The following is a 27,937-nucleotide window of genomic DNA, read 5'->3' on the forward strand; positions in this document are numbered from 1 at the left end:
CTGTCTCTCTCAATGTCTCTGTCTCTCTCCATGTCTCTGTCTCTCTCCATGTCCCTGTCTCTCTCCATGTCCCTGTCTCTCTCCATGTCTCTGTCTTTCTCCATGTCTCTGTCTCTCTCCATGTCTCTGTCTCTCTCCATGTCTCTGTCTCGCTCCATGTCTCTGTCTCGCTCCATGTCTCTGTCTCTCTCCATGTCTCTGTCTCTCTCCATGTCTCTGTCTCTCTCCATGTCTCTGTCTCTCTCCATGTCTCTGTCTCTCTCCATGTCTTTGTCTCTCTCCATGTCTCTGTTTCGCTCCATGTCTCTGTCTCGCTCCATGTCTCTGTCTCGCTCCATGTCTCTGTCTCGCTCCATGTCTCTGTCTCGCTCCATGTCTCTGTCTCGTTCCATGTCTCTGTCTCTCTCCATGTCTCTGTCTCGCTCCATGTCTCTGTCTCGCTCCATGTCTCTGTCTCTCTCCATGTCTCTGTCTCTCTCCATGTCTCTGTCTCGCTCCATGTCTCTGTCTCTCTCCATGTCTCTGTCTCTCTCCATGTCTCTGTCTCTCTCCATGTCTCTGTCTCTCTCCATGTCTCTGTCTCTCTCCATGTCTCTGTCTCTCTCTATGTCTCTGTCTCGCTCCATGTCTCTGTCTCGCTCCATGTCTCTGTCTCTGTATCTCTCTACGTCTCTCTGTCACACTGTATCTCTCTCAATTACATTCAAGGGGCTTTATTGGCATGGGAAACAACTGTTAACATTGTCAAAGCAAATGCAGTTGATAATAAGAAAAGTGAAATACATTTTTTAAATGAACAGCAAACATTACACTCACAGAAGTTCCAAAATAATAAAGACATTACAAGTGTCATATTATGCATATATACAGTGTTGTAACGATGTACAAATGGTTAAAGTACAACATGGAAAATAAATTAACATAAATATGGGTTGTATTTACAATGGTATTTGTTCTTCACTGGTTGCCCTTTTCTTGTGGCAACAAGTCACAAATCTTGCTGCTGTGATGGCAGACTGTGGTATTTCACCCAGTAGATATGGGAGTTGATCAAAATTGGGTTTGTTTTAAAATTCTTTATGGATCTATGTATTCTGAGGGAAATACGTGTCTCTAATATGGTCATACATTTGGCAGGAGGTTACGAAGTGCAATTCAGTTTCCACCTCATTTTGTGGGCAGTGTGCACATAGCCTGTCTTCTCTTGAGAGCCAGGTCTGCCTACGGCGACCTTTCTCAATAGCAAGGCTATGCTCACTGAGTCTGTACATAGTCAAAGCTTTCCTTAAGTTTGGGTCTGTCACAGTGGTCAGGTATTCTGCTGCTGTGTTCTCTCTGTTTAGGGCCAAATAGCATTCTAGTTTGCTCAGTTTTTTGTATTTTTTCCCCAATGTGTCCAATGTAAAAAATGTTGTGTATCTTTTTGTTTTCTCATGATTTGTTTGAGTCTAATTGTGTTGCTGTCCTGGGGCTCTGTGGGGTCTGTTTGTGTTGCTGTCCTGGGGCTCTGTGGGGTCTGTTTGTGTTGCTGTCCTGGGGCTCTGTGGGGTCTGTTTGTGTTGCTGTCCTGGGGCTTTGTGGGGTCTGTTTGTGTTTGTGAACAGAGCCCCAGGACCAGCTTGCTTAGAGGACTCTTCTCCAGGTTCATTTCTCTGTAGGTGATGGCTTTGTAATGGAAGGTTTGGGAATCGCTTCCTTTTAGATAGTTGTAGAATGTAACCTCTCTTTTCTGGATTTTGATAATTAGCGCGTTTCGGCCTGATTCTGCTCTGCGTGCATTATTTGGTGTTTTACGTTGTACAGAGAGGATATTTTTGCAGAATTCTGCATGCAGTCTCAATTTGATGTTTGTCCCATTTTATGATTTTTTGGTTGGTGAGCGGACCCCAGACCTCACAACCATAAAGGGCAATGGGTTGTATAACTGATTCAAGTATTTTTAGCCAGCTCCTAATTGGTATGTCAAATTTTATGTTCCTTTTGATGGCATAAGAAGGCCCTTCTTGCCTTGTCTCTCATCTCGTTCACAGCCTTGGGGAAGTTACCTGATGGTGATGTTTAGGCCAAGGTATGTATAGTTTTTTGTGTGCTCTATGGCAATGGTGTCTAGATGGAATTTGTATTTTTGGTCCTGGCGAATGGACCTTTTTTGCAACACATTATTTTAGAATTTCTTTCTTTCTCGCTCTCTCTCTCTTTCTTTTTCACTCTTTTTTTCTCTTTCCCTTTCTCGCTCTATCTCTCTTTCTTTCTATCTGTATCTGTCTTTCACTCTCTCCCTCTGTTTCTCTCTCTCGGTCTCTGCTAACACCTCCATTATAACTACCATCCACTACCATTGTTTATTTGTGTTTTCTGTGTGAGTGTGTGTGTGAGTGTGTGTGTGGGTGTGTGTGTGTGTGTGTGTGTGTGTGTGTGTGTGTGTGTGTGTGTGTGTGTGTGTGTGTGTGTGTGTGTGTGTGTGTGTGTGTGTGTGTGTGTGTGTGTGTGTGTGTGTGAAGCTCCTAAGTTTGCCTGTGGGCCTGTGTTAATATGTGTGTATATACAGTAGGTGTGTCATGTAACCAGGCCCCTGCAGTAGCGCACTATTATCTAGGCATAAATCCTGTTGCTGTGAAATTAGCCATTCCTCCTCTAGGGCACAACTCCCTCTGCTCGCTTTCATCTTAACACACGCACGCACGCACACACACACACACACACACACACACACACACACACACACACACACACACACACACACACACACACACACACACACACACACACACACACACACACACACACACACACACACACACACACACACACACACACACACATTTTAATATTTCTCTCTCCTTTGGAACCTGTCAGTCTAAATCACCAACCATCTAAATGACCCTGCAATCTCTAATGTTTAACGTTCTATGATGTACTGTTGTATCGTATGTTTTATGTGTAATGTAAGTGCCTTAATGTGTTTGGACCCCAGGAAGATTAGCTGCTGCCTAATACATACAAATAAATACAAATCTCTGTCATATCCGCACCACCTACCCCCTTAAATACCTCCATGAACTACAGCTACAGACGTTACTGAGGCTATAGAAGCTCTTAGCAGTTATCATAGTCGTAGGCTGAGCCAGGTTGGATGAAGAGTCTGGTTAAAATACTAAGAGCACTGATCAGAGGAATCCATCCACTCTGTGTGTGTTAGGTATTGTACACCTACTAAAAGGTGAGCCATGGTTATCCCCTAAGGGTTGCTGTCTTCACATAACATAACTCATTCTGTGAGAGTGTGTGTTTTGGCTACTGTGTTTTACATTGTGCACAGTTCATGAGTGTGTATGTTTGTTTGTGTGATTGTGTGTTTATGTAAGTTATTATGAAATGTAATCTCTGTCGCTGTCTTGCTTCAAAGGACTAATATCAAGTTTTGCGATGACGATACATTTGCTTGGATGTTTTTGATTAGTAATGGCTATCTGGTTACAGTGTTTAATTGAATAGGCATGTGGTAATCCCTGGCACATCCTGATGATGCTTCCTGTTTTTAATGAAATCCTTATCACAGTTAGTGGCTAGATACTGTGGTTATCCTGGTTATACTGGTTAGTGTGGTTATCCTGGTTAGTGTGGTTATCCTGGTTATCCTGGTTAGTGTGGTTATCCTGGTTAGTGTGGTTATCCTGGTTATCCTGGTTAGTGTGGTTATCCTGGGTAGTGTGGTTATCCTGGTTATCCTGGTTAGTGTGGTTATCCTGGTTATCCTGGTTAGTGTGGTTATCCTGGTTATCCTGGTTAGTGTGGTTATCCTGGTTAGTGTGGTTATCCTGGTTATCCTGGTTATTGTGGTTATCCTGGCTAGCCTGGTTATCCTGGTTAGTGTGGTTATCCTGGCTAGCCTGGTTAGTGTGGTTATTGTGGTTATCCTGGCTAGCCTGGTTAGTGTGGTTATTGTGGTTATCCTGACTAGCCTGGTTAGTGTGGTTTTTATTTTATTTTATTTTACCGTTATTTTACCAGGTAAGTTGACTGAGAACACGTTCTCATTTGCAGCAACGACCTGGGGAATAGTTACAGGGGAGAGGAGGGGGATGAATGAGCCAATTGTAAACTGGGGATTATTAGGTGACCATGATGGTTTGAGGGCAAGATTGGGAATTTAGCCAGGACACCGGGGTTAACACCCCTACTCTTACGATAAGTGCCATGGGATCTTTAATGACCTCAGAGAGTCAGGACACCCGTTATTGTGGTTATTGTGGTTATCCTGGCTAGCCTGGTTAGTGTGGTTATTGTGGTTATCCTGGCTAGCCTGGTTATTGTGGTTATCCTGGCTAGCCTGGTTAGTGTGGTTATTGTGGTTATCCTGGCTAGCCTGGTTAGTGTGGTTATTGTGGTTATCCTGGCTAGCCTGGTTAGTGTGGTTATTGTGGTTATCCTGGCTAGCCTGGTTAGTGTGGTTGTTGTGGTTATCCTGACTAGCCTGGTTAGTGTGGTTATTGTGGTTATCCTGGCTAGCCTGGTTAGTGTGGTTATTGTGGTTATCCTGGCTAGCCTGGTTAGTGTGGTTATTCCAGTTGACTACCTCATAAAGCTGGTTGAGAGAATTGCAAGAGTGTGCAAAACTGTCAAGACAAAGGGTGGCTACTTTGAAGAATCTCAAATCTCAAATATAAACAAATCAATATAACAATTTTGGTTACTACATGATTCCATATGTGTTATTTCATAGTGTTGATGTCTTCACTATTACTCTACAATGTAGAAAGTAATAAAAATAAAGAAAAACCCTGGAATGAGAAGGTGTGTGCAAACTTTTGACCGGTACTGTATGGATCTGTGCCATTTACTTTGAACTGGACTGTGTTTACAGCATGAGCAGTCGTGAGTAGATATGCTTGTTTTGAGATCAAAGTGAGAGCTGCATGTAGCTACGTGTGCACATTTTGTTCATATCCTTTAATAGTTAGTGAGTTAGTAGCCCAGTTATAGATCATTTGTAGACAGCGATAGGGGAGTGATTGCTTCCTCTAAGAGCACAAAACATGTACATTTCTAGACATCTTTGAAAAGCAAGTCAGGAGCTTTTTTTGTCTTAAAAGGGGCAGTGTTGTATTTTGAGACAGGTTTGAATAAGCTAAGTAGCCAATAGGCAGAGGGTAGTACAATTTGTCTGATTCTCTGTGTTAATGGTATGGGAATAATGATGCATTTATTTTGTAAAGTGGTTTCTTGCATCAAACAAGACAACATTTCCAGTCACCTCCTTGTCTGAAGGACAAGTGGATAAACAGGTTGATGCGAAGTCCTGCATGTTTTTTCAAAGGTTGCATGGAACATAGGCCTACATTGAAAACCACATATTAGCTGCTACTGTAGGCTGACTAGGATAGAGTGAGTTTATGGCAGCTTACTAAACTCTGTTCTGAAATATAGCCAGGCAGCTGCAGCCTGGCTGGCTATCTCCGTATGCTATTAATGAGAGGAGAGGAGAGGAGAGGAGAGGAGAGGAGAGGAGAGGAGAGGAGAGGAGAGGAGAGGAGAGGAGAGGAGAGGAGAGGAGAGGAGAGGAGAGGAGAGGAGAGGAGAAATACCCAGTCCCACACACTTGTGCTGCTTTTTGACTGGTGTATACACCCTGATGTTGTTCTGGAGACATTGTGTTTCCATATCTAGGGCTGACAATGAAGAGCAGAATCAACAGCCTCTGCATAATCAAAAACAGTTGCTTTGTGAAAAGGTGTTAAAGTTCACAGATATGTAAATGCCATCTCAAAAGTACCAGTGGCCTGTCTTTGGCCCCAAGTCAGAGGAGGTCCGTTGTAGCCATGACCCCAGGGAGACACAGGTGACGGCCCGCGTAGATGGTGGATTTTTGGGTAAAACATTGTGGTGAATCCTGTATGGAAATGCACCATTGGAATCCTCTTATCAACTTCATTGTCTTCTGATTATGTTAAACAGGTTAGAGTGAGTAGGAGAGATTACTGTTGAATCAATACTATTTTTGTTGATTGTTTTAGATAAGTGTTCTTTCCATCTTCCCATTGACTTCAAGCCAGGCATGTTTACTGACTATCAAAGGGACCTAGCTAAGGCTCTGTGTGTGCTTTGACACGGACAAGAGTAATCAATCTGATGGTCCGTTCCTCCTCAGGGAGCTGAGATCTAATGAGAACCAGGCGAGGGAGCTGGTGGCGGACACACACACGCCCTGTCTCCTCTGTTTCATCTGCCTGGGGCTGAGACGTACCATGCCAGTGTTATACAACCAGGCTTATGCAAGCTGCTCGCTAGCCAGACTAACCACACTGCTCCCGAGGGGATCAGCGTCTCCCGAGTGGCGCAGAGGTCTAAGGCACTGCATCTCAGTGCTAGAGGTGTCACTACAGACACCCTGGTTTGAATCCAGGCTGTATCACGACCGGCTGTGATTGGGAGGCGCACCATTGGCCCAGTGTCGACCGGGTTTGGCCGGTGTAGGCCGTCATTGTAAATAAGAACTGACTTGCCTAGTTAAATAAAGATGAAATAAAAAATAACCAGGCTAACCAGGATTAACTACACTAAACAGGTTAACCACACTAACAATGTTCCCTCAAATGTTGGGGACTGAGCAAATGTCAGGTCTGCTGAGCACAAACTTGAACGTTGTGAAAATTCTGTGCAACTTCCAGCGTGCATTTACTATGAACACTGAGGCTGTACCCGCTTTAATGTACAGTTTTACTGTAAACACTGAGGCTGTAGCCACTTTAATGTACAGTTTTACTATGAACACTGAGGCTGTAGCCACTTTAATGTACAGTTTTACTATGAACACTGAGGCTGTAGCCACTTTAATGTACAGTTTTACTATGAACACTGAGGCTGTAGCCACTTTAATGTACAGTTTTACTATGAACACTGAGGCTGTAGCCACTTTAATGTACAGTTTTACTGTAAACACTGAGGCTGTAGCCACTTTAATGTACAGTTTTACTATGAACACTAAGGCTGTACCCACTTAATGTACAGTTTTACTGTAAACACTGAGGCTGTAGCCACTTTAATGTACAGTTTTACTATGAACACTGAGGCTGTACCCACTTAATGTACAGTTTTACTGTAAACACTGAGGCTGTAGCCACTTTAATGTACAGTTTTACTATGAACACTGAGGCTGTACCCACTTAATGTACAGTTTTACTGTAAACACTGAGGCTGTACCCACTTTAATGTACAGTTTTACTGTAAACACTGAGGCTGTACCTGCTTTAATGTACAGTTTCAACAGTGGTCAAGTAGGCTACTAGGGCTATTTGATCATAATGCACGCCTACCAGAGTGGCCTACCAGAGTGGCCTACCAGAGTGGCCTACCAGAGTGGCCTACCAGAGTGGCCTACCAGAGTGGCCTACCATCAAAATAAATGGAGAAAATGCATCTATAACATTTTAACATGGAAATAGCTTTTCTATCATTCATCCGAGCTCCATTCAATCAATCCTGGTCACAGAGTTTCTAGTGTACATTAAAAAAAACATTATTCTACATATAATGTTCTTAATTTTTTGGAGAATACAGTCTATCTGCAATGTGTTTTTTTTTAACACATAGTGTGTGTACTTTGTGTGTATACTGTGTGTGTGTTTGCATTTCTGCAAATGTTTTGGTGTGTTTTTGGTTAAATCTGTCATTGTGTTGAGTCCCCTGTGGTGCTGTACTGTTTTCAGTAAAACCTTTACGGCTGTATTAATGTAGGATTTTACAACACCCCTGTTGACTTAATACCCCTAATACTCAGCAAAGAATTCCTGAAATCATTTTTGGACCTCGCTGAGACTCTGCTATATGAACAACAGCTTGAACAAGAGAACAAACTTTTGTTAATATAAACAGTAATAATCAAATCCCAGATTTCCCTGCACAACAACAATTAGGATTTATTTAAATAAAAAACAGATTTATGTGGAGAAACATGAACGTTTTGTTGCTTGTCCCAAAGAGTACAAAGATGGTCATGATGAGCAGGAGGGTTGAGGTACCGTATATGTATTGACATTATAATGTGAGTCACACATACGCCTCTCTTATCATCCTCACCAGGGGCCCCTGCTCATCTCTCTTCTCATTGGCTATACACCCTACTCTGCTTTGAGCCTGTTGGTTGTTCAGCCTCCAGTGTGTTGTGCTCATTGGCTGTTCACCCTGCTGTGCGTTAATGGCAGTAAGGTAACAGGAAATGAGATATCTGTCCTGCTTTGACCTGCCCTGTAAACTCACACCAGCTGCTTGGTGTTCTCTTACCCGCTAACCACCCTCTCCCCCCTGTCTTCCTGTGTTATGTTACCCCACTACTACCCCCCCAAACACAGCATCCCGTTCCTCACCCCCTGTCTTCCTGTGTTATGTTACCCCACTACTACCCCCCCAAACACAGCATCCCGTTCCTCTACCCCCTGTCTTCCTGTGTTATGTTACCCCACTACTACCTCCCCAAACACAGCATCCCGTTCCTCACCCCCTGTCTTCCTGTGTTATGTTACCCCACTACTACCCCCCAAACACAGCATCCCGTTCCTCTACCCCCTGTCTTCCTGTGTTATGTTACCCCACTACTACCCCCCCAAACACAGCATCCCGTTCCTCACCCCCTGGCTTCCCACAATCCTCTTTAATGGTCTATGTTCTGTTACTCCACTTGGCCACATAGCCCTAACTACCCCATTTTCATGTCCTATGGACCCTCACTACCCCCCACATGGCTCCGTGTTAATGATGGAGCAAGGGGCCCTCTCCTGCCAAATCATTGAGGAGAGAGTACACCCTTCCACTCCTAGCGTGCATGTGTTTCTGTAGAGAACAACACCTCTCCACTGCTCAATCTAACAGCCAAAACACTGGAAACTCCCAAGTCTACAGCTTCTCAGTAAACTCTACTTTCAGCATTATATCTGACCCAAGAGCTCTGTAAAACTTAGTTAGAGTAGCCATTAGACTGGTCCCATAGCTTTTACTCCGCTTTATAAAACTTTGTATATTGAATAACCAAATATGTTTCTGTTTCTGTTTCTCTCTCTCTTAGTTCTCTTGAAGCCTTGGACCTCTCTCATAACAGCCTCACCTCAGTCCCCCTCTACTTACCCCGCCCTCTGCGTCAGCTGACCCTGCAACACAACTCAATTGGTCGAATCCCTGCGTATGTCTTTGGCCACCTGCGCCCCGGCCTAGAGTCCCTCCGTCTATCCCACAATGCACTAGGGGACGAAGGAGTGCAAGGAGTTTCTTTTGTGGGCATGTACCGATCGCTTGTTGAGCTCCTATTGGACAATAACCGTCTGGGGGCGGTGCCTCGCAGCGTGTGGCAGTTTAGGAACCTGCAGGTGCTGAGGCTCGACTACAACCAAATCAGGTATGACTCCAGTGCTACCAACCTTCTCTACCTCTGCAGGTACTGTGCTCAACAAGGGTAAATGCGGCCAAACTGAACCACCACCAGTACCAAGTTTGGAAACACCTACTCTTCAAGGGTTTTTCTTTATTTGAACTATTTTCTACATTGTAGAATAATAGTGAAGACATCAAAACTATGAAATAAGACATATGGAATCATGTAGTAACCAAAAAAGTGTTAAACAAATAATTTATTTGAGATTCTTCAAAGTAGCTACCCTTTGCCTTGATGACAGCTTTGTACACTCTTGCAATCTCTTCACCAGCTTCATGTAGAATGCTTTTCCAACAGTCTTGAAGGAGTTCCCACATATGCTGAGCACTTGATGGCTGCTTTTCCTTCACTCTGCGGTCCAACTCATCACAAACCATCTCAATATATCCAAGATGGCGCAGCAGTAAGACGTGTTTGTTTTCGTCCCATGTAAATATTGTATATATATATATTTTTTTCAATCTCTTTCCATTTTTGAAATAAATATACATTCCTGCAACCCGCCTCACCCAATGTGGTATGGATCAGCAATTTTTTTTGACCTTATAACTGGAACCCCAAATCAGGTAAACATGGGCACCCTCAGTAGCTAGCCAGCTAATTAGCTACTAGCTATTTAGTAATTGTTAGCCTCTGCTAGCGGTCTTTACCTTTAGCTCGGACTCCTGCCACTTTAGCCTGGATAGCCCGGATAATACCTGCCAGTCTGCACAGCACGATACAAGCCATGAGCATATCGGACTGTTTTTTCCACTACATCACCGGACTCCTGCCGCAAGCTCTGGACCATTACACCAGATCTTCGCAGCTAGCTAGTTGCTATTGTTGCTAACGCCCTTGTCCAGAAGCATGCAGCAGTTTGCCCCGAGCTAGGCCCACCTCCCGGCTAGCAAACAAAGTACACAAACTACAACACTTCTCTTGCCAATTGGCCTGGACCCTTTGTCGACACGGAGCCCCGCCGATCCATCACGACTGGTCTGCTGGTCTGCTGACGTAACTCGGCCGATGTGCTCACAACCGGCCTCTGCGTCGAGGATGTTTGATGATGATCCATCTGCTAGCCCCAAACGCCATGTCTCCCATGCTCAACGTAGTAATCGACTACCGAACTGTTCCCTGTTTCATCTAGTGCTGCTCAATGGACCCTATGATCACTCGGCTACACAGCCGATGCCTGCTGGACTGTCTATTAACACGAACCGGAACCCCTAACAGAAGCTAGCCAGCTAACTAGCTACTAGCTGGTAGTCAGTTAGCCACTGCTAGCGGTCATCAGCTAACCTAAGCCCGGTCAACTCATGCCAGTCTCCACAGTGCGATTCAACCCAGAGCATACCGGACTGCTTTTTCTCCACCAAATCTCCGGATTCCTACCGCAAGCTCTGAACCTTTTCACCTGGATCAGCGCAGCTAGCTAGCTGCTATCCGAGTGGCTACTCCTGGCTAACGTCTCTATCCCGAAGCAAGCACCAGTTAGCCGGGAACTAGCCTGGTGCTAGGCCATCTCCCGGCTAGCTGAAGAGGTCCATCAGCCACTTCTTGGGCTACAATACCTATTTTGCCAATTGGCCTGGACCCCTTTTACTGCCGACACGGAGCCCCGCCATTCCATCACGACTGGTCTACCGATGTAATCTGTCCGAGGGGGTTTCAACAGGCTCCTCTGTCATGACGTCCCCTGAAGAACCTGCTAGCCACAGCCCGCTAGCTGTCTAGAGCATATCGGAGTGTTAGCTGAAGAGGTCCATCAGCCAATTTCTTGGGCTACAATACCTATTTTGCCAATTGGCCTGGACCCTTTTACTGCCTACACAGAGCCCTGCCAATCCATCACGACTGGTTTGCCGACGTAACCGTCCGAGGGGGCTACAAGACCCCTAAGACCCTTCTGCTAGTCTGCTATCCCTGGCCCGCTAGCTGTCTGAATCGCCGCGTCTCCAGCACGCCTAGCTAGTCACTGGTCCCTATGATCACTCGGCTATGCATGCCTCTCCCTAATGTCAATATGCCTTGTCCATTGTTGTTTTGGTTAGTGATTATTTTCTTATTTCACTGTAGAGCCTCCAGCCCTGCTCAATATGCCTTAGCTAGCCCTTTTGTTCCACCCCCCCCCCCCCCCACACACATGCGGTGACCTCACCTGGTTTAAATGGTGTCTCTAGAGACAAAACCTCTCTCATCATCACTCAATGCCTAGGTTTACCTCCACTGTATTCCTACCATACCCTTGTCTGTACATTATGCCTTGAATCTATTCTTCCGTGCCCAGAAATCTGCTCCTTTTACTCTCTGTTCCGAGCGCACTAGACGGCCAGTTCTTATAGCCTTTAGCCGTACCCTTATCCTTCTCCTACTCTGTTCCTCTGGTGACGTAGAGGTTAATCCAGACCCTGCAGGCACCTAGCTCCACACCCATTCCCCAGGCGCTCTCATTTGTTGACTTCTGTAACCATAAAAGCCTTGCTTTCATGCATGTTAACATTAGAAGCGTCCTCCCTAAGTTTGTTTTATTCACTGCTTTAGCACACTCTGCCAACCCGGATGTCCTAGCCGTGTCTGAATCCTGGCTTAGGAAGGCCACCAAAAATCAACCCTAACTATAACATTTTCCGACAAGATAGAACTGCCAAAGGCGGCGGAGTTGCAATCTACTGTAGAGATAGCCTGCAGAGTTCTGTCATACTATCCAGGTCTGTGCCCAAACAATTCGAGCTTCTACTTCTAAAAATCCACCTTTCCAGAAACAATTCTCTCACCGATGCCGCTTGTTATAGACCACCTTCAGCCCCCAGCTGTGCCCTGGACACCATATGTGAATTGATTGTCCCCCATCTATCTTCTGAGCTCGTGCTGCTAGGTGACCTAAACTGGGTCATGCTTAACACCCCAGCCATCCTACAATCTAAGATAGATGCCCTCAATCTCACACAAATTATCAATGAACCTACCAGGTACAACCCCAAATCAGGTAAACACGGGCACCCTCATAGATATCATCCTGTCCAACCTGCCCTCTAAATACACCTCTGCTGTCTTCAACCAGGATCTCAGCGATCACTGCCTCATTGCCTGCGTCCGTAATGGGTCTGCAGTCAAACGACCACACCTCATCACTGTCAAACGCTTCCTAAAACACTTCAGCGAGCAGTCCTTTCTAATCGACCTGGCCCGGGTATCCTGGAAGGATATTGACCTCATTCCGTCAGTAGAGGATCCCTGGTTATTCTTAAAAGTGCTTTCCTCACCATCTTAAAAAAGCATGCCCCATTCAAAAAAAATAGAACCACGAACAGATATAGCCCTTGGTTCACTCCAGACCTGACTGCCCTTGACCAGCACAAAAACATCCTGTGGCGTGCCGCATTAGCATCGAATAGCCCCCGCAATATGCAACTTTTCAGAGAAGTTAGGAACCAATATACACAGGCAGTTAGGAAAGCAAAGGCTGACTATTTCAAACATAAATTTGTATCCTGTAGCACAAACTCCAAAAAGTTTTGGGACACTAAAGTCCATTGAGAATAAGAGCACCTCCTCCCAGCTGCCCACTGCACTGAGACTAGGAAACACTGTCCCGACCGATAAATCCACGATAATTGAGAATTTCAATAAACATTTTTCTACGGCTGGCCATGCTTTCCACCTGGCTACCAATACCCCAGGCAACAGCCCTGCACCCCCCACAACAACTTGCCCAAGCCTCCTTCATTTCTCCTTCACCCAAATCCAGATAACTGATGTTCTGAAAGAGTTGCAAAATCTGGACCCCTACAAGTCAGCAGAGCTAGACAATCTGGACCCTTGCTTTCTAATATTATCCGCCGCAATTGTTGCAAACCCTATTACTAGCCTGTTCAACCTCTCTTTCTTATCGTCTGAGATCCCCAAAGATTGGAAAGCTGGGGGGGTTGTCCCCCTCTTCAAAGGTGGAGATACTCTAGACCAAAACTGCTACAGACCTATATCTATCCTACCCTGCCTTTCTAAGGTCTTCGAAATCCAAGTTAAGCCCCACCCTCTTCAACATATTTATCAATGAATTGGCGAGGGCACTAGAACAGTCTGCAGCACCCGGCCTCACCCTACTAGAATCTGAAGTCAAATGTCTACTGTTTACTGATGATCTGGTGCTTCTGTCACCAACTGCTTACAGCAGCACCTAGATATTCTGCACAGATTCTGACAGACCTGGGCCCTGACAGTAAATCGCAGTAAAACCATAATAATGGTGTTCCAAAGAAGGTCCAGTCGCCAGGACCACAAATAGAAATTCCATCTAGACACCGTTGCCGTAAAGCTCACAAAATCTATACATACCTTGATATGCATCTGTGCCACGCGTAACTTCCACAAAGCTGTGAACGATCTGAGAGACAAGGCAAGAAGGTCCTTCTATGCGATCAAAAGGAACATAAAATTCAACATACCAATTAGGAACTGGCTAAAAATACTTGAATCAGTTATAGAACCCATTGCCCTGTCACGTTCTGACCTTAGTTATTTTGTTATTTCTTTGTTTTTAGTATGATCAGGGCGTGAGTTGGGTGGGTTATCTATGTTCGTTTTTCTATGTTGGTTTTTTCGTTTGGCCTGGTATGATTCTCAATCAGAGGCAGGTGTCGTTAGTTGTCTCTGATTGAGAATCATACTTAGGTAGCCTTTTTCCACCTGGGTTTCGTGGGTGGTTGTCTTCCGTGTCTGTGTGTTCCACACGGAACTGTTTCGGTTTGTTATTTCACGTGGCGTTTATTGTTTTGTTTCTGTGTTCGTTTGTTTCATTAAAATATATTATGGACACATACCACGCTGCGCATTGGTCCGACATTTCTTACTCCTCATCAGAGAAGGACGAAGAAAACCATTACATACCCTTTATGGTTGTAAGGGAAGAACCCCCTGAAATGGACAAAAATGAATGGGAACTTATTGGTACCGTACGAAACATATACACAATGTCCAATACCACTCAAATGGACGGCATTTCATTCAAAGCTTATGACAAATGTCATATGGCAAATGCCAAGTGTCACACAGCAAAAATCAAATAGATGGAGAGCGTGCTCGAAAGGTAAATTTTCATATTGCAAATGCACATCAAGTCAAGACCCATAGGGTCAAATTTAGAAAATGTGAAAACATTTTCAAAAACTTATCAACCCCTTATTAACAAACAGAAAAAAAAACGAAAAAAAAAAAACTGATCACCGACCATTTCAAATCCCACTGTACTCTGCTATGCAATCTGGTTTCCGAGCTGGTCATGGGTGCACCTCAGCCATGCTCAAGGTCCTAAATGATATCATAACCACCATCGATAAAAGACGATACTGTGCAGCCGTATTGATCGACTTGGCAAAGGCTTTCGACTCTGTCAATCACCACATTCTTATCGGCAGACTCAACAGCCTTGGCTTCTCAAATGACTGCCTCGCTTGGTTCACCAACTACTTCTCAGAAAGAGGTCAGTGTGTCAAATCGGAGGGCCTGCTGTCTGGATGTCTGGCAGTCTCTGGGGGTGCCACAGGGTTAAGTTCTTGGGCTGACTCTTTTCTCTGTATGCATCAATGATGTTGCTCTTGCTGCTGGTGATTCTCTGATCCACCTCTATGCAGACGACACCATTCTGTATACTTCTGGCCCTTCTTTGGACACTGTGTTAACTAACCTCCAGACGAGCTTCAATGCCATACAACTCTCCTTCCGTGGCCTCCAACTGCTCTTAAATGCAAGTTAAACTAAATGCATGCTCTTCAACCGATCGCTGCCCACACCTGCCCGCCCGTCCAGCATCACTACTCTGTACGGTTCTGACTTAGAATATGTGGACAACTACAAATACCTAGGTGTCTGGCTAGACTGTAAACTCTCCTTCCAGACTCACATTAAGCATCTCCAATTCAAAATTAAATCTAAAATCGGCGTCCTATTTCACAACAAAGCATCCTTCACTCATGCCGCCAAACATACCCTCGTAAAACTGACTATCCTACCGATCCTTGACTTCAGCGATGTAATTTACAAAATAGCCTCCAACACTCTACTCAGCAAATTGGATGCAGTCTATCACAGTTCCATCTGTTTTGTCACCAAAGCTCCATATACTACCCAACACTGCGACCTGTATGCTCTCGTTGGCTGGCCCTCGCTTCATATTCGTCGCCAAACCCACTGGCTCCAGGTCATCTATAAGTCTTTGCTAAGTAAAGCCCCGCCTTATCTCAGCTCACTGGTCACCATAGCAGCACCCACCCGTAGCACGCGCTCAAGCAGGTATTATTCACTGGTCACCAATTCCTACTTTGGCCGCATTTCCTTCCAGTTCTCTGCTGCCAATGACTGCAAAAATCACTGAAGCTGGAGACTCATATCTCCCTCACAAACTTTAAGCATCAGTTGTCAGAGCAGCTCACAGATCATTGCACCTGTACATAGCCCTTCTGTAAATAGCCCATCCAACTACCTCATCCCCATATTGTTTTGTTTTTTTCTCCTTTGCAGCCCTGTACCTCTACTTGCACACTCATCTTCAGCACATCTATCACTCCAGTGTTTAATTGCTAAATTGTAATCACTTCGCCACTACGGCCTATTTATTGCCTTACCTCCCTAATCTTAACTCATTTGCACACACTGTATATAGATTTTTTTCCTATTGTGTTATTGACTGTACATTTGTTTATTCCATGTGTAACCCTGTGTTGTAGTTTGTGTCGCACTGCTTTGCTTTATCTTGACCAGGTTGCAGTTGTAAATGAGAACTTGTTCTCAACTGGCCTACCTGGTTAAATAAAGGTGAAGTAAAAAAATATTGGGTTGAGGTCGGGTGATTGTGGAGACCAGGTCATCTGATGCAGCACTCCATCACTCTCCTTTTTGGTCAAATAGCCCTTATATAGCTTGGGGGTGTGTTGGGTCATTGTCCTGTTGAAAAACAAATGACAGTCCCACAAAGCTCAAACCAGATGGGTTGGCGTATCGCTGCAGAAGGCTGTGGTAGCCATGCTGGTTAAGTGTGCCTTGAATTCTGAATAAATCACGACAGTGAAGCACTATCACACCTCCTCCTCCATGCTTCACGGTGAGAACTACACATGCAGAGATCATCCATTCACCTACTCTGCGTCTCACAAAGACACGGTGGTTGGAACCAAAAATCTCAAATTTGTACTCATCAGACCAGATTTCCTCCAGTCTAATGTCCATTGCTCGTGTTTCTTGGCCCAAGCAAGTCTCCTCTTCTTATTGGTGTCCTTTAGTAGTGGTTTCTTTGCAGCAATTGGACCATGAGAAGGCCTGATTCACACAGTCTCCTCTGAACAGTTGATGTTGAGATGTGTCTGTTACTTGAACTCTGTGAAGCATTTATTTGTGCTGCAATTTCCAAGGCTGGTAACTAATGAACTTATCCTCTGCAGAAGAGGTAACTCTGGGTCTTCCTTTCCTGTGGCGGTCCTCATGAGAGCCAGTTTCATCATAGCGCTTGATGGTTTTTGCGACTGCACTTGAAGAAACTTTCAAAGTTCTTGACATTTTACGTATTGACTGACCTTCATGTCTTAAGTAATGATGGACTGTCGTTTCTCTTTGCTTATTTGAGCTGTTCTTGCCATAATATGGACTTGGTCTTTTACCAAATAGGGCTATATTCTGTATACCACCCCTAATTGTCACAACACAACTGATTGGCTCAAATGCATTAAAAACACAAATTAACTTTTAACAAGGCACACCTGTTAATTGAAATGCATTCCAGGTGACTACCTCATGAAGCTGGTTGAGAGAATGCCAAGAGTGTGCAAAGCTTTCATCAAGGCAAAGGGTGGCTACTTTGAAGAATCTGAAATACAAAATATATTTTGATTTGTTTAACACTTTTTTAGTTACTACATGATTCCATATGTGTTATTTCATAGTTTTGATGTATTCACTATTATTATACAATGTAGAAAGTAGTAGAAATATATAAATGAGTAGGGGTGTCCAAATTTTTGACTGGTACTGTATAAATGTAAAATCAGGTTTGAGTATATTAAGACCATGACGGCTTTAGCTATTACCACAACTCATCAAAGGAAAACCTTAGACTGAAGCGACCACAGCGTCAGGATCAGTTGAGTTTGTCTGGCACTGCCCTCTCCCTGAGGCTATGTAAGAACCAATCATAGAGTCTATATGTAAGAACCAATCACAGAGCCCAGTATCGGTGAGTGAACTCACGTCGCCGTCCTGTTAGAGCACAGAACTAATCTCAGGCTAATTATCCAATCAGAATGATTGTTTTGGCAGGGCGCCCAGAGGGGCCGTCAGACAAGGACAGACACGTATTCACAAGAGTACACATTAAATAACGTTATTACACTGTGTGTGTTGCTCGCAGGTCTGTGGCGGTGGGGTCGGTGTGTCACTCTCGTGTGGCGGTGCGTTCGGCCCTGGCCTCTCTCCACCTGGAGAACAACCTTATAGAGGAAGAGATTCCCTCCACTACCTTCAACTGTATTCAACACCCTAGTGGTGTGGTCACACAGCCCCAGGAACACATACACGAGGTGTAGACCAGCGTCTCCGTTTACAGATGTTCCACTGAACCATCGTTAAACCTCCCTATTTCCTCACCTCCTTTTCTTCACTAGTCACCTATGTCGTCTAGTCATGTATGTAAACTCGTGTTTGTGATGTCGATGATGATGATGGTGATGATGATAAAGATAGTAATTCAGGTAACACAACAGTTGTGTTACCTTACTCTAACAGAAATGAAACTACTGATGTCTGTGTATGATAATGCTCTAGCGGTTGAGAAAGAATATTAAATAACAGCTATTCCAACCTGTGTATTTAAAGGTCTGGGGGAGGTTAGTCTTGGGGCAGGTTAGACGTATACCAGGGGTAACAGGGTAACAGTGTCAGTGGGAGATCTGAGGGAACATTGGGAAAGAATATAAACATCATACATGTTCTCCACCCTGAGTCCAGCCATATAAACATCTCCAGCAGCATCTGACGCGTCCTGTCATGTGAAAACATAGAGGATCAGGTCAGCCTGAGTGGCAGTCTTTCTCTGTGTGTCTGAGCTGACAGGGATGGCATCATAGACTGTGGCACGAGGTGGAAGGGAGAGGGGAGTGTGTATGTGTTGGAGGAAGGGCGGAAGACAGGTTGTGTGTGTGTGTGTGTGTGTGTGTGCACCTTTTTGTCTGTGTGTATGTGTGCGTGTGTGTTTGTGCACGTCAGAGAGGGTTAGAGGCAGGGAGTGTGTGAGCAGGATTCATTATTTGTGTTAGCAGCTGGAGAGAAAGAGGGAAAAGGGGAAAGAGAGAGATGAACATAGGAAGAAAAGAAAGAGGGAGCTGTTCAGACTAGCTGCCCTGTTGAGAGAATACAAATACACTGTATAGAGGAAGAGAGGAGAGGAGGGCAGAGGAGGAGGAGAGAGGAGGGCAGAGGAGGAGAGGAGAGGAGTAGAGGAGGGCAGAGGAGGAGGAGAGAGGAGGGCAGAGGAGGAGAGGAGGGCAGAGGAGAAGAGGAGGGCAGAGGAGAAGAGGAGGGCAGAGGAGGAGGAGGAGAGAGGAGGGCAGAGGAGGAGAGGGCAAAGGAGGAGAGGGCAAAGGAGGAGGAGAGAGGAGGGCAGAGGAGGAGAGGAGAGGAGGGCAGAGGAGGAGATGGCAGAGGAGGAGATGAGGGCAGAGGAGGAGAGGAGGGCAGAGGAGGAGAAGAGGAGAGGAGAGGAGGGCAGAGGAGGAGAGGAGGAGAGGAGAGAAGGGCAGATGAGGAGAGGGCAAAGGAGGAGGAGAGGTGGGCAGAGGAGGAGAGGAAGAGAGCAGGGCAGATGAGGAGAGGAGGGCAGAGGATGAGAGGAGGGAACGAGGGTAGAAGAGGAGAGGAGGGCATAGGATGAGAGGAGGAAACGAGGGCAGAAGAGAAGAGGAGGTCAGAGGAGGAGAGGAGGGCAGAGGAGGAGAGGAGGGCAGAAGAGGAGAGGGCAAAGGAGGAGGGGAGTTGGGCAGAGGAGGAGAGGAGGGCAGAGGATGAGAGGAGGAAAGGAGGGCAGAAGAGGAAAGGAGAGCAGAGGAGGAGAGGAGGGCAGAGGAGGAGACGGAAAAGGAGGAGGAGAGGTGGGCAGAGCAGGAGAGGAAGAGAGCAGGGCAGATGAGGAGAGGAGGGCAGAGGATGAGAGGAGGAAACGAGGGCAGAAGAGAAGAGGAGGTCAGAGGAGGAGAGGAGGAAACGAGGGCAGAAGAGAAGAGGAGGTCAGAGGAGGAGAGGAGGAGAAGAGGGCAGAGGAGAAGAGGAGGGCAGAGGATGAGAGGAGGAAAGGAGGGCAGAAGAAGAGAGAAGGGCAGAGGAGAAGAGGAGGAGAGGAGGGCAGAGGAGAGGAGGAAAAGAGGGCAGAGGAGAGGAGTAAAAGAGGAGAGGAGGGCAAAGGAGAGAAGGGTAGAGGAGAGAAGGAGAAGAGGGCAGAGGAGAGAGGAGAGAAGGAGCGGAGGGCAGAGGAGAGGAGTAGAGGAGAGAAGGAGAGGATGGCAGAGGAGAGGAGTAGAGGAGAGAAGGAGAGGATGGCAGAAGAGAGGAGTAGAGGAGATAAGGAGAGGAGGGCAGAGGAGAGAAGGATAGGAGGGCAGAGGAGAGGAGGGCAGAGGGGGGCAGAGGAGGGCAGAGGAGGAGAGGAGGGCAGAGGACAGGAGGAGGAGAGGGGAGCAGAGGACAGGTGGAGGAGAGGGGGGCAGAGGACGGGAGGAGGAGAGGAGGGCAGAGGACAGGAGGAGGAGAGGAGAGGAGAGGAGGAGAGGAGGAAAGGAGGGTAGAGGAGAGGAGGAGAGACGGAGAAAAGGGCAGAGGAGAGGAGGGCAGAGGGGGGCAGAGGAGAGGAGTAGAGGAGGGCAGAGGAGAGAAGGAGAGGAGGGTAGATGAGAGGAGGGCAGGGGAGGAGAGGAGAGGAGAGAAGGAGAGGAGGGTAGATGAGAGGAGGGCAGAGGAGGAGAGGAGAGCACGGCAGAGGAGAGAAGGAGGAGAGGAGGGCAGAGGAGAGAAGGAGAAGAGGGCAGAGGAGAGAAGGAGAGGAGTAGAGGAGATAAGGAGAGGAGGGCAGAGGAGAGAAGGAGAAGAGGGCAGAGGAGAGAAGGAGAGGATGGCAGAGGAGAGGAGTAGAGGAGATAAGGAGAAGAGGAGGGCAGAGGAGAGAAGGAGAGGAGGGCAGAGGAGAGAAGGACAGGAGGAGAGGGCAGAGGACAGGAGGAGGAGAGGAGGAGAGGAGGGCAGAGGAGAGGAGGAAAAGAGGGCAGAGGAGAGGAGTAAAAGAGGAGAGGAGGGCAAAGGAGAGGAGGGCAGAGGAGAGAAGGAGAAGAGGGCAGAGGAGAGAGGAGAGAAGGAGCGGAGGGCAGAGGAGAGGAGTAGAGGAGAGAAGGAGAGGATGGCAGAGGAGAGGAGTAGAGGAGAGAAGGAGAGGATGGCAGAAGAGAGGAGTAGAGGAGATAAGGAGAGGAGGGCAGAGGAGAGAAGGATAGGAGGGCAGAGGAGAGGAGGGCAGAGGGGGGCAGAGGAGGGCAGAGGAGGAGAGGAGGGCAGAGGACAGGAGGAGGAGAGGGGAGCAGAGGACAGGTGGAGGAGAGGGGGGCAGAGGACGGGAGGAGGAGAGGAGGGCAGAGGACAGGAGGAGGAGAGGAGAGGAGAGGAGAGGAGGAGAGGAGGAAAGGAGGGTATAGGAGAGGAGGAGAGGAGGAGAGACGGAGAAAAGGGCAGAGGAGAGGAGGGCAGAGGGGGGCAGAGGAGAGGAGTAGAGGAGGGCAGAGGAGAGAAGGAGAGGAGGGTAGATGAGAGGAGGGCAGAGGAGGAGAGGAGAGCAGGGCAGGGGAGGAGAGGAGAGGAGAGAAGGAGAGGAGGGTAGATGAGAGGAGGGCAGAGGAGGAGAGGAGAGCAGGGCAGAGGAGAGAAGGAGGAGAGGAGGGCAGAGGAGAGAAGGAGAAGAGGTTAGAGGAGAGAAGGAGAAGAGGGCAGAGGAGAGAAGGAGAGGATGGCAGAGGAGAGGAGTAGAGGAGATAAGGAGAGGAGGGCAGAGGAGAGAAGGAGAGGAGGGCAGAGGAGAGAAGGAGAGGAGGAGAGGGCAGAGGACAGGAGGAGGAGAGGAGGAGAGGAGGGCAGAGGAGAGGAGGAAAAGAGGGCAGAGGAGAGGAGTAAAAGAGGAGAGGAGGGCAAAGGAGAGGAGGCCAGAGGAGAGAAGGAGAAGAGGGCAGAGGAGAGAGGAGAGAAGGAGCGGAGGGCAGAGGAGAGGAGTAGAGGAGAGAAGGAGAGGATGGCAGAGGAGAGAAGGAGAGGATGGCAGAGGAGAGGAGTAGAGGAGATAAGGAGAGGAGGGCAGAGGAGAGAAGGATAGGAGGGCAGAGGAGAGGAGGGCAGAGGGGGGCAGAGGAGGGCAGAGGAGGAGAGGAGGGCAGAGGACAGGAGGAGGAGAGGGGGGCAGAGGACGGGAGGAGGAGAGGAGGGCAGAGGACAGGAGGAGGAGAGGAGGAGAGGAGGAAAGGAGGGTAGAGGAGAGGAGGAGAGACGGAGAAAAGGGCAGAGGAGAGGAGGGCAGAGGGGGGCAGATGAGAGGAGTAGAGGAGGGTAGAGGAGAGAAGGAGAGGAGGGTAGATGAGAGGGGGGCAGAGGAGGAGAGGAGAGCAGGGCAGGGGAGGAGAGGAGAGGAGAGAAGGAGAGGAGGGTAGATGAGAGGAGGGCAGAGGAGGAGAGGAGAGCAGGGCAGAGGAGAGAAGGAGGACAGGAGGGCAGAGGAGAGAAGGAGAAGAGGGCAGAGGAGAGAAGGAGATGAGTAGAGGAGAGAAGGAGAAGAGGGCAGAGGAGAGAAGGAGAAGAGGGCAGAGGAGAGAAGGAGAGGATGGCAGAGGAGAGGAGTAGAGGAGATAAGGAGAGGAGGGCAGAGGAGAGAAGGAGAGGATGGCAGAGGAGAGGAGTAGAGGAGATAAGGAGAGGAGGGCAGAGGACAGAAGGAGAGGAGGAGAGGGCAGAGGACAGGAGGAGGAGAGGAGGGCAGAGGACAGGAGGAGAGGAGAGGAGGAAAGGAGGGCAGAGGAGAGGAGTAGAGGAGGGCAGAGGAGAGAAGAAGAGGAGGGCAGAGGAGAGAAGGAGAGAATGGGAGAGGAGGGCAGAGGGGGGCAGAGGAGAGGAGTAGAGGAGGGTAGATGAGAGGAGGGCAGAGGAGAGCAGGAGGTGAGGGTAGATGAGAGGAGGGCAGAGGAGGAGAGGAGGGCAGAGGAGAGAAGGAGAAGAGGAGAGAAGGAGAGGATGGCAGAGGAGAGGAGTAGAAGAAGGAGAGGAGGGTAGAAGAGAGAAGGAGAAGAGGGCAGAGGAGAGAAGGAGAGGATGGCAGAGGAGAGGAGTAGAGGAGATAAGGAGAGGAGGGCAGAGGAGAGAAGGAGAGGAGGGTAGAGGAGGAGAGGGCAGAGGACAGGAGGGGGGCAGAGGACAGGAGGAGGAGATGAGGGCAGAGGACAGGAGGAGAGGAGGAAAGGAGGGCAGAGGATAGAAGGAGAGGAGGGTAGAGGACAGGAGGAAAGGAGGAAAGGAGGGCAGAGGAGAGAAGGAGAGGAGGGCAGAGGAGAGAAGGAGAGGAGGGCAGAGGAGAGAAGGAGAGGAGGGCAGAGGAGAGAAGGAGAGGAGGGCAGAGGAGAGAAGGAGAGGAGGGCAGAGGAGAGGAGGGGAGAGGAGAGGAGTAGAGGAGGGTAGATGAGAGGAGGGCAGGGGAGAGAAGGAGATGAGGGTAGATGAGAGGAGGGCAGAGGAGGAGAGGGGGGCAGAGGACAGGAGGAGGAGAGGAGGGCAGAGGACAGGAGGAGGAGAGAACGAGAGAAGTGCAGAGGAGGAGGAGAGGAGGGGAGAGGAGAGGAGAGGAGAGGAGAGGAGAGGAGGAAAGGAAGGTAGAGGAGAGGAGTAGAGTAGGGCAGAGGAGAGATGGAGAGGAGGGCAGAGGAGAGAAGGAGAAGAGGGCAGAGGAGAGGAGGGCAGAGGAGGAGAGGGGGGCAGAGGACAGGAGGAGGAGAGGAGGGCAGAGGAGAGGAGGGCAGAGGAGGAGAGGAGGGCAGAGGAGAGGAGGAGAGGATGAGAGGAGGGCAGAGGATGAGAGGAGGGCAGAGGAGGAGAGGAGGGCAGAGGACAGGAGGAGGAGAGGAGGGCAGAGGAGGAGAGGAGGGCAGAGGAGGAGAGGAGGGCAGAGGAGAGGAGGAGAGGATGAGAGGAGGGCAGAGGAGGAGAGGAGGGAAGAGGAGAGGAGGCAGATGCGAGAAGGAGAGAAGGGCAGAGGAGGAGGAGAGGAGAGGGGAGGAGGAAAGGAGGGTAGAGGAGAGGAGTAGAGTAGGGCAGAGGAGAGACGGAGAGGAGGGCAGAGGAGAGAAGGAGAAGAGGGCAGAGGAGAGGAGGGCAGAGGAGGAGAGGAGGGCAGAGGACAGGAGGAGGAGAGGAGAGGAGAGGAGGAGAGCAGAGGACAGGAGGAGGAGAGGAGGGCAGAGGAGAGAAGGAGAGGAGAGCGGAGGGGGCAGAGAAGGAGAGGAGGGCAGAGGAGAGTAGGGCAGAGGACAGGAGGAGGAGAGGAGGGCAGAGGACAGGAGGAGGAGAGGAGGGCAGAGGACAGGAGGAGGAGAGGAGGGCAGAGGAGGAGAGGAGGGCAGAGGAGAGGATGAGAGGAGGGCAGAGGAGGAGAGGAGGGCAGAGGAGAGGAGGCAGAGGAGAGCAAAGATATGAGGGAGGAGAGGAGATGTGTTCTGAGCTCAGAACTGGAGCAGTATTCTCTCACAGAGAGTTAAGTGGGCAGTAAAGGAGAGTGAGAAGGGAGGAGAGCGACAGACAGACACAGACAGACAGTGGGAGAGCGAGACAGACAGACAGGGAGAGAGCGACAGTGGGAGAGGGATAGAGGGAGAGAGAGACAGACAGACAGGGAGAGAGAGACAGAGGGATAGAGAGACAGACAGACAGACAGGGAGAGAGAGACAGAGGGATAGAGAGACAGACAGACAGGGAGAGAGAGACAGAGGGAGAGAGAGACAGACAGACAGACAGGGAGAGAGAGACAGAGGGATAGAGAGAGAGACAGAGGGAGAGAGAGACAGACAGACAGTGGGAGAGGGACAGAGGGAGAGAGAGACAGACAGACAGGGAGAGAGAGACAGAGGGAGAGAGAGACAGACAGACAGTGGGAGAGGGACAGCTGGAGTGGGTTCTGAGCTGCTCTCCTATTTGGGAACTGAAGCCGCAGGAGCCCTGGTGTCCTGACAACCTTATTGACAAAGTGACTTCACGAATCTCAATGTTCTTTCGGTTGTTCTCCCTCCCCTCCCCCCTCTCTCTCTCTCTCTCTGTTACATGTATTCAACAGCTATAAGAAAAGTTCACAATGACCCATTCTTCTGCCAGTGCTCCCCAGTTGTAGGACATCCTAGCTGAGCTGTGTGTGTTTTCGTGCATGTGCGTGCATGTGTGAGTGTGTGCATAAATTATATAATTTACATAACAAATTATCAGAATCCACATATACTGTTGTGGACATGAAATAAATGTGCATTGCTTTACAGGCTACTGAGTGGCGCAGCTGTCTAAGGCACTGCATCTCAGCGCAAGATGCATCACTACAGTCCCTGGTTTGAATCCAGGCTGTGTCACATCCGGTTTTGATTGGAAGTCCCATAAGGCGGCGCACAATTGGCCCAGCGTCGTCCGGGTTTGGCCGGGGTAGGCCATCATTGTAAATAAGTATTTGTTCTTAACTGACTTGCCTAGTTAAATAAAGGTTAAATAGAAAAATACAGGCGGTGCAATTGCTCTGGCAAAGTCGAGGCATTGCGTTTCATAAGCAGTTCTCTGTCAGGGTTTAAATGAAGAACAGAAGGACCTCCACGGACACTACTGTTACATACACACCACCCTTACCAGAGAGAGAGGTGGGAGGTAAAGAGGAGGTGAGTATAGAATGTGAAAGGGAGAGGGGGGAGGTGAGTATAGTATGTGGGAGAGAGAGGGGGTGGAAGGTAGAGAGGAGGTGAGTATATTATGTGAGAGGGGAGAGGCAGGGGGAGAGATTGAGGAGGTGAGTATAGTATGTGAGAGGGGAGAGGCAGGGGAGAGAGAGGAGGTGAGTATAGTATGTGAGAGGGGAGAGGCAGGGGGAGAGAGGGAGGAGGTGAGTATAGTATGTGAGGTTTGAGAGGCAGGGGAGAGAGAGAGGAGGTGAGCATAGTATGTGAGAGGGGAGAGGCAGGGGGAGAGAGGGGTGGTGAGTATAGTATGTGAGAGGGGAGAGGCAGGGGAGAAAGAGAGGAGGTGAGTATAGTATGTGAGAGGGGAGAGGCAGGGGAGAGAGGGAGGAGGTGAGTATAGTATGTGAGAGGGGAGAGGCAGGGGAGAGAGAGAGGAGGTGAGTATAGTATGTGAGAGGGGAGAGGCAGGGGGAGAGAGAGGAGGTGAGTATAGTATGAGAGGGGAGAGACAGGGGGAGAGAGGGAGGAGGTGAGTATAGTATGTGAGAGGGGAGAGGCAGGGGAGAGAGAGAGAGGAGGTGAGAATAGTATGTGAGAGGGGAGAGGCAGGGAGAGAGAGAGGAGGTGAGTATAGTATGTGAGAGGGGAGAGGCAGGGGGGAGAGAGAGAGAGGAGGTGAGAATAGTATGTGAGAGGGGAGAGGCAGGGAGAGAGAGAGGAGGTGAGTATAGCATGTGAGAGGGGAGAGGCAGGGGAGAGAGGGAGGAGGTGAGTATAGTATGTGAGAGGGGAGAGGCAGGGGGAGAGAGAGGAGGTGAGTATAGTATGAGAGGGGAGAGGCAGGGGGAGAGAGGGAGGAGGTGAGTATAGTATGTGAGAGGGGAGAGGCATGGGGAGAGAGAAAGGAGGTGAGTATAGTATGTGAGAGGGGAGAGGCAGGGGAGAGAGAGAGGAGGTGAGTATAGTATGTGAGAGGGGAGAGGCAGGGGAGAGTGAGAGGAGGTGAGTATAGTATGTGAGAGGGTAGAGGCAGGGGGAGAGAGAGAGAGGAGGTGAGTATAGTATGTGAGAGGGGAGAGGCAGGGGAGAGAGAGGAGGTGAATATAGTATGTGAGAGGGGAGAGGCAGGGGAGAGAGAGAGAGGAGGTGAGTATAGTATGTGAGAGGGGAGAGGCAGGGGAGAGAGAGAGGAGGTGAGTATAGTATGTGAGAGGGGAGAGGCAGGGGGAGAGATTGAGGAGGTGAGTATAGTATGTGAGAGGGGAGAGGCAGGGGGAGAGAGGGGAGGTGAGTATAGTATGAGAGGGGAGAGGCAGGGGGAGAGAGGGAGGAGGTGAGTATAGTATGTGAGAGGGTAGAGGCAGGGAGAGAGAGAGAGGAGGTGAGTATAGTATGTGAGAGGGGAGAGGCAGGGGAGAGAGAGGAGGTGAGTATAGTATGTGAGGTTTGAGAGGCAGGGGAGAGAGAGGAGGTGAGTATAGTATGTGAGAGGGGAGAGGCAGGGGGAGAGAGAGAGAGAGGAGGTGAGTATAGTATGTGAGAGGGGAGAGGCAGGGGGAGAGGGAGGGGAGGTGAGTATAGTATGTGAGAGGGGAGAGGCAGGGGGAGAGAGGGAGGATGTGAGTATAGTATGTGAGAGGGGAGAGGCAGGGGAGAGAGGAGGTGAGTTTAGTATGTGAGAGGGGAGAGGCAGGGGGAGAGAGGAGGTGAGTATAGTATGTGAGAGGGGAGAGGCAGGGGGAGAGAGAGGAGGTGAGTATAGTATGTGAGAGGGGAGAGGCAGGGGGGAGAGAGAGAGGATGTGAGTATAGTATGTGAGAGGGGAGAGGCAGGGGGAGAGAGAGGATGTGAGTATAGTATGTGAGAGGGGAGAGGCAGGGGGGAGAGAGAGAGGATGTGAGTATAGTATGTGAGAGGGGAGAGGCAGGGGGAGAGAGAGGAGGTGAGTATAGTATGTGAGAGGGGAGAGGCAGGGGAGAGAGAGGGGGTGAGTATAGTATGTGTGAGGGGAGAGGCAGGGGGAGAGAGAGGAGGTGAGTATAGTATGTGAGAGGGGAGAGGCAGGGGGAGAGAGATAAGGTGAGTATAGTATGTGAGGTTTGAGAGGCAGTGGGAGAGAGAGGAGGTGAGTATAGTATGTGAGAGGGGAGAGGCAGGGGAGAGAGAGAGGAGGTGAGTATAGTATGTGAGAGGGGAGAGGCAGGGGGAGAGAGAGGAGGTGAGTATAGTATGTGAGAGGGGAGAGGCAGGGGGAGAGAGAGGAGGTGAGTATAGTATGTGAGAGGGGAGAGGCAGGGGAGAGAGAGAGGAGGTGAGTATAGTATGTGAGAGGGGAGAGGCAGGGGGAGAGAGAGGAGGTGAGTATAGTATGTGAGAGGGGAGTATAGTATGTGAGAGGGGAGAGGCAGGGGGAGAGAGAGAGGAGGTGAGTATAGTATGTGAGAGGGGAGAGGCAGGGGGAGAGAGAGAGGAGGCGAGTATAGTATGTGAGAGGGGAGAGGCAGGGGGAGAGAGGAGGTGAGTATAGTATGTGAGAGGGGAGAGGCAGGGGGAG

At 48.9% G+C, this 27,937-nt stretch overlaps 1 protein-coding gene across 1 annotated transcript in view; it reads left to right on the top strand.

Moving 5' to 3' along the window:
* si:dkey-32e6.6 (extracellular matrix protein 2) overlaps nucleotides 1–18,413 on the top strand; it is a 36,709-nt gene extending 18,296 nt beyond the window's left edge. Inside the window, exons 9-10 of the mRNA XM_055932423.1 lie at nucleotides 9,059–9,385; nucleotides 17,802–18,413. Coding sequence (XP_055788398.1) covers nucleotides 9,059–9,385; nucleotides 17,802–17,976 — 502 coding nt within the window. The 3' untranslated portion in view covers nucleotides 17,977–18,413. The remainder of the gene's footprint in view (nucleotides 1–9,058; nucleotides 9,386–17,801) is intronic.
* The last annotated feature ends 9,524 nt before the right edge of the window (nucleotides 18,414–27,937 follow it).

Source organism: Salvelinus fontinalis, chromosome 8, assembly GCF_029448725.1.
Source record: "Salvelinus fontinalis isolate EN_2023a chromosome 8, ASM2944872v1, whole genome shotgun sequence".
Lineage (NCBI taxonomy): Eukaryota > Metazoa > Chordata > Actinopteri > Salmoniformes > Salmonidae > Salvelinus > Salvelinus fontinalis.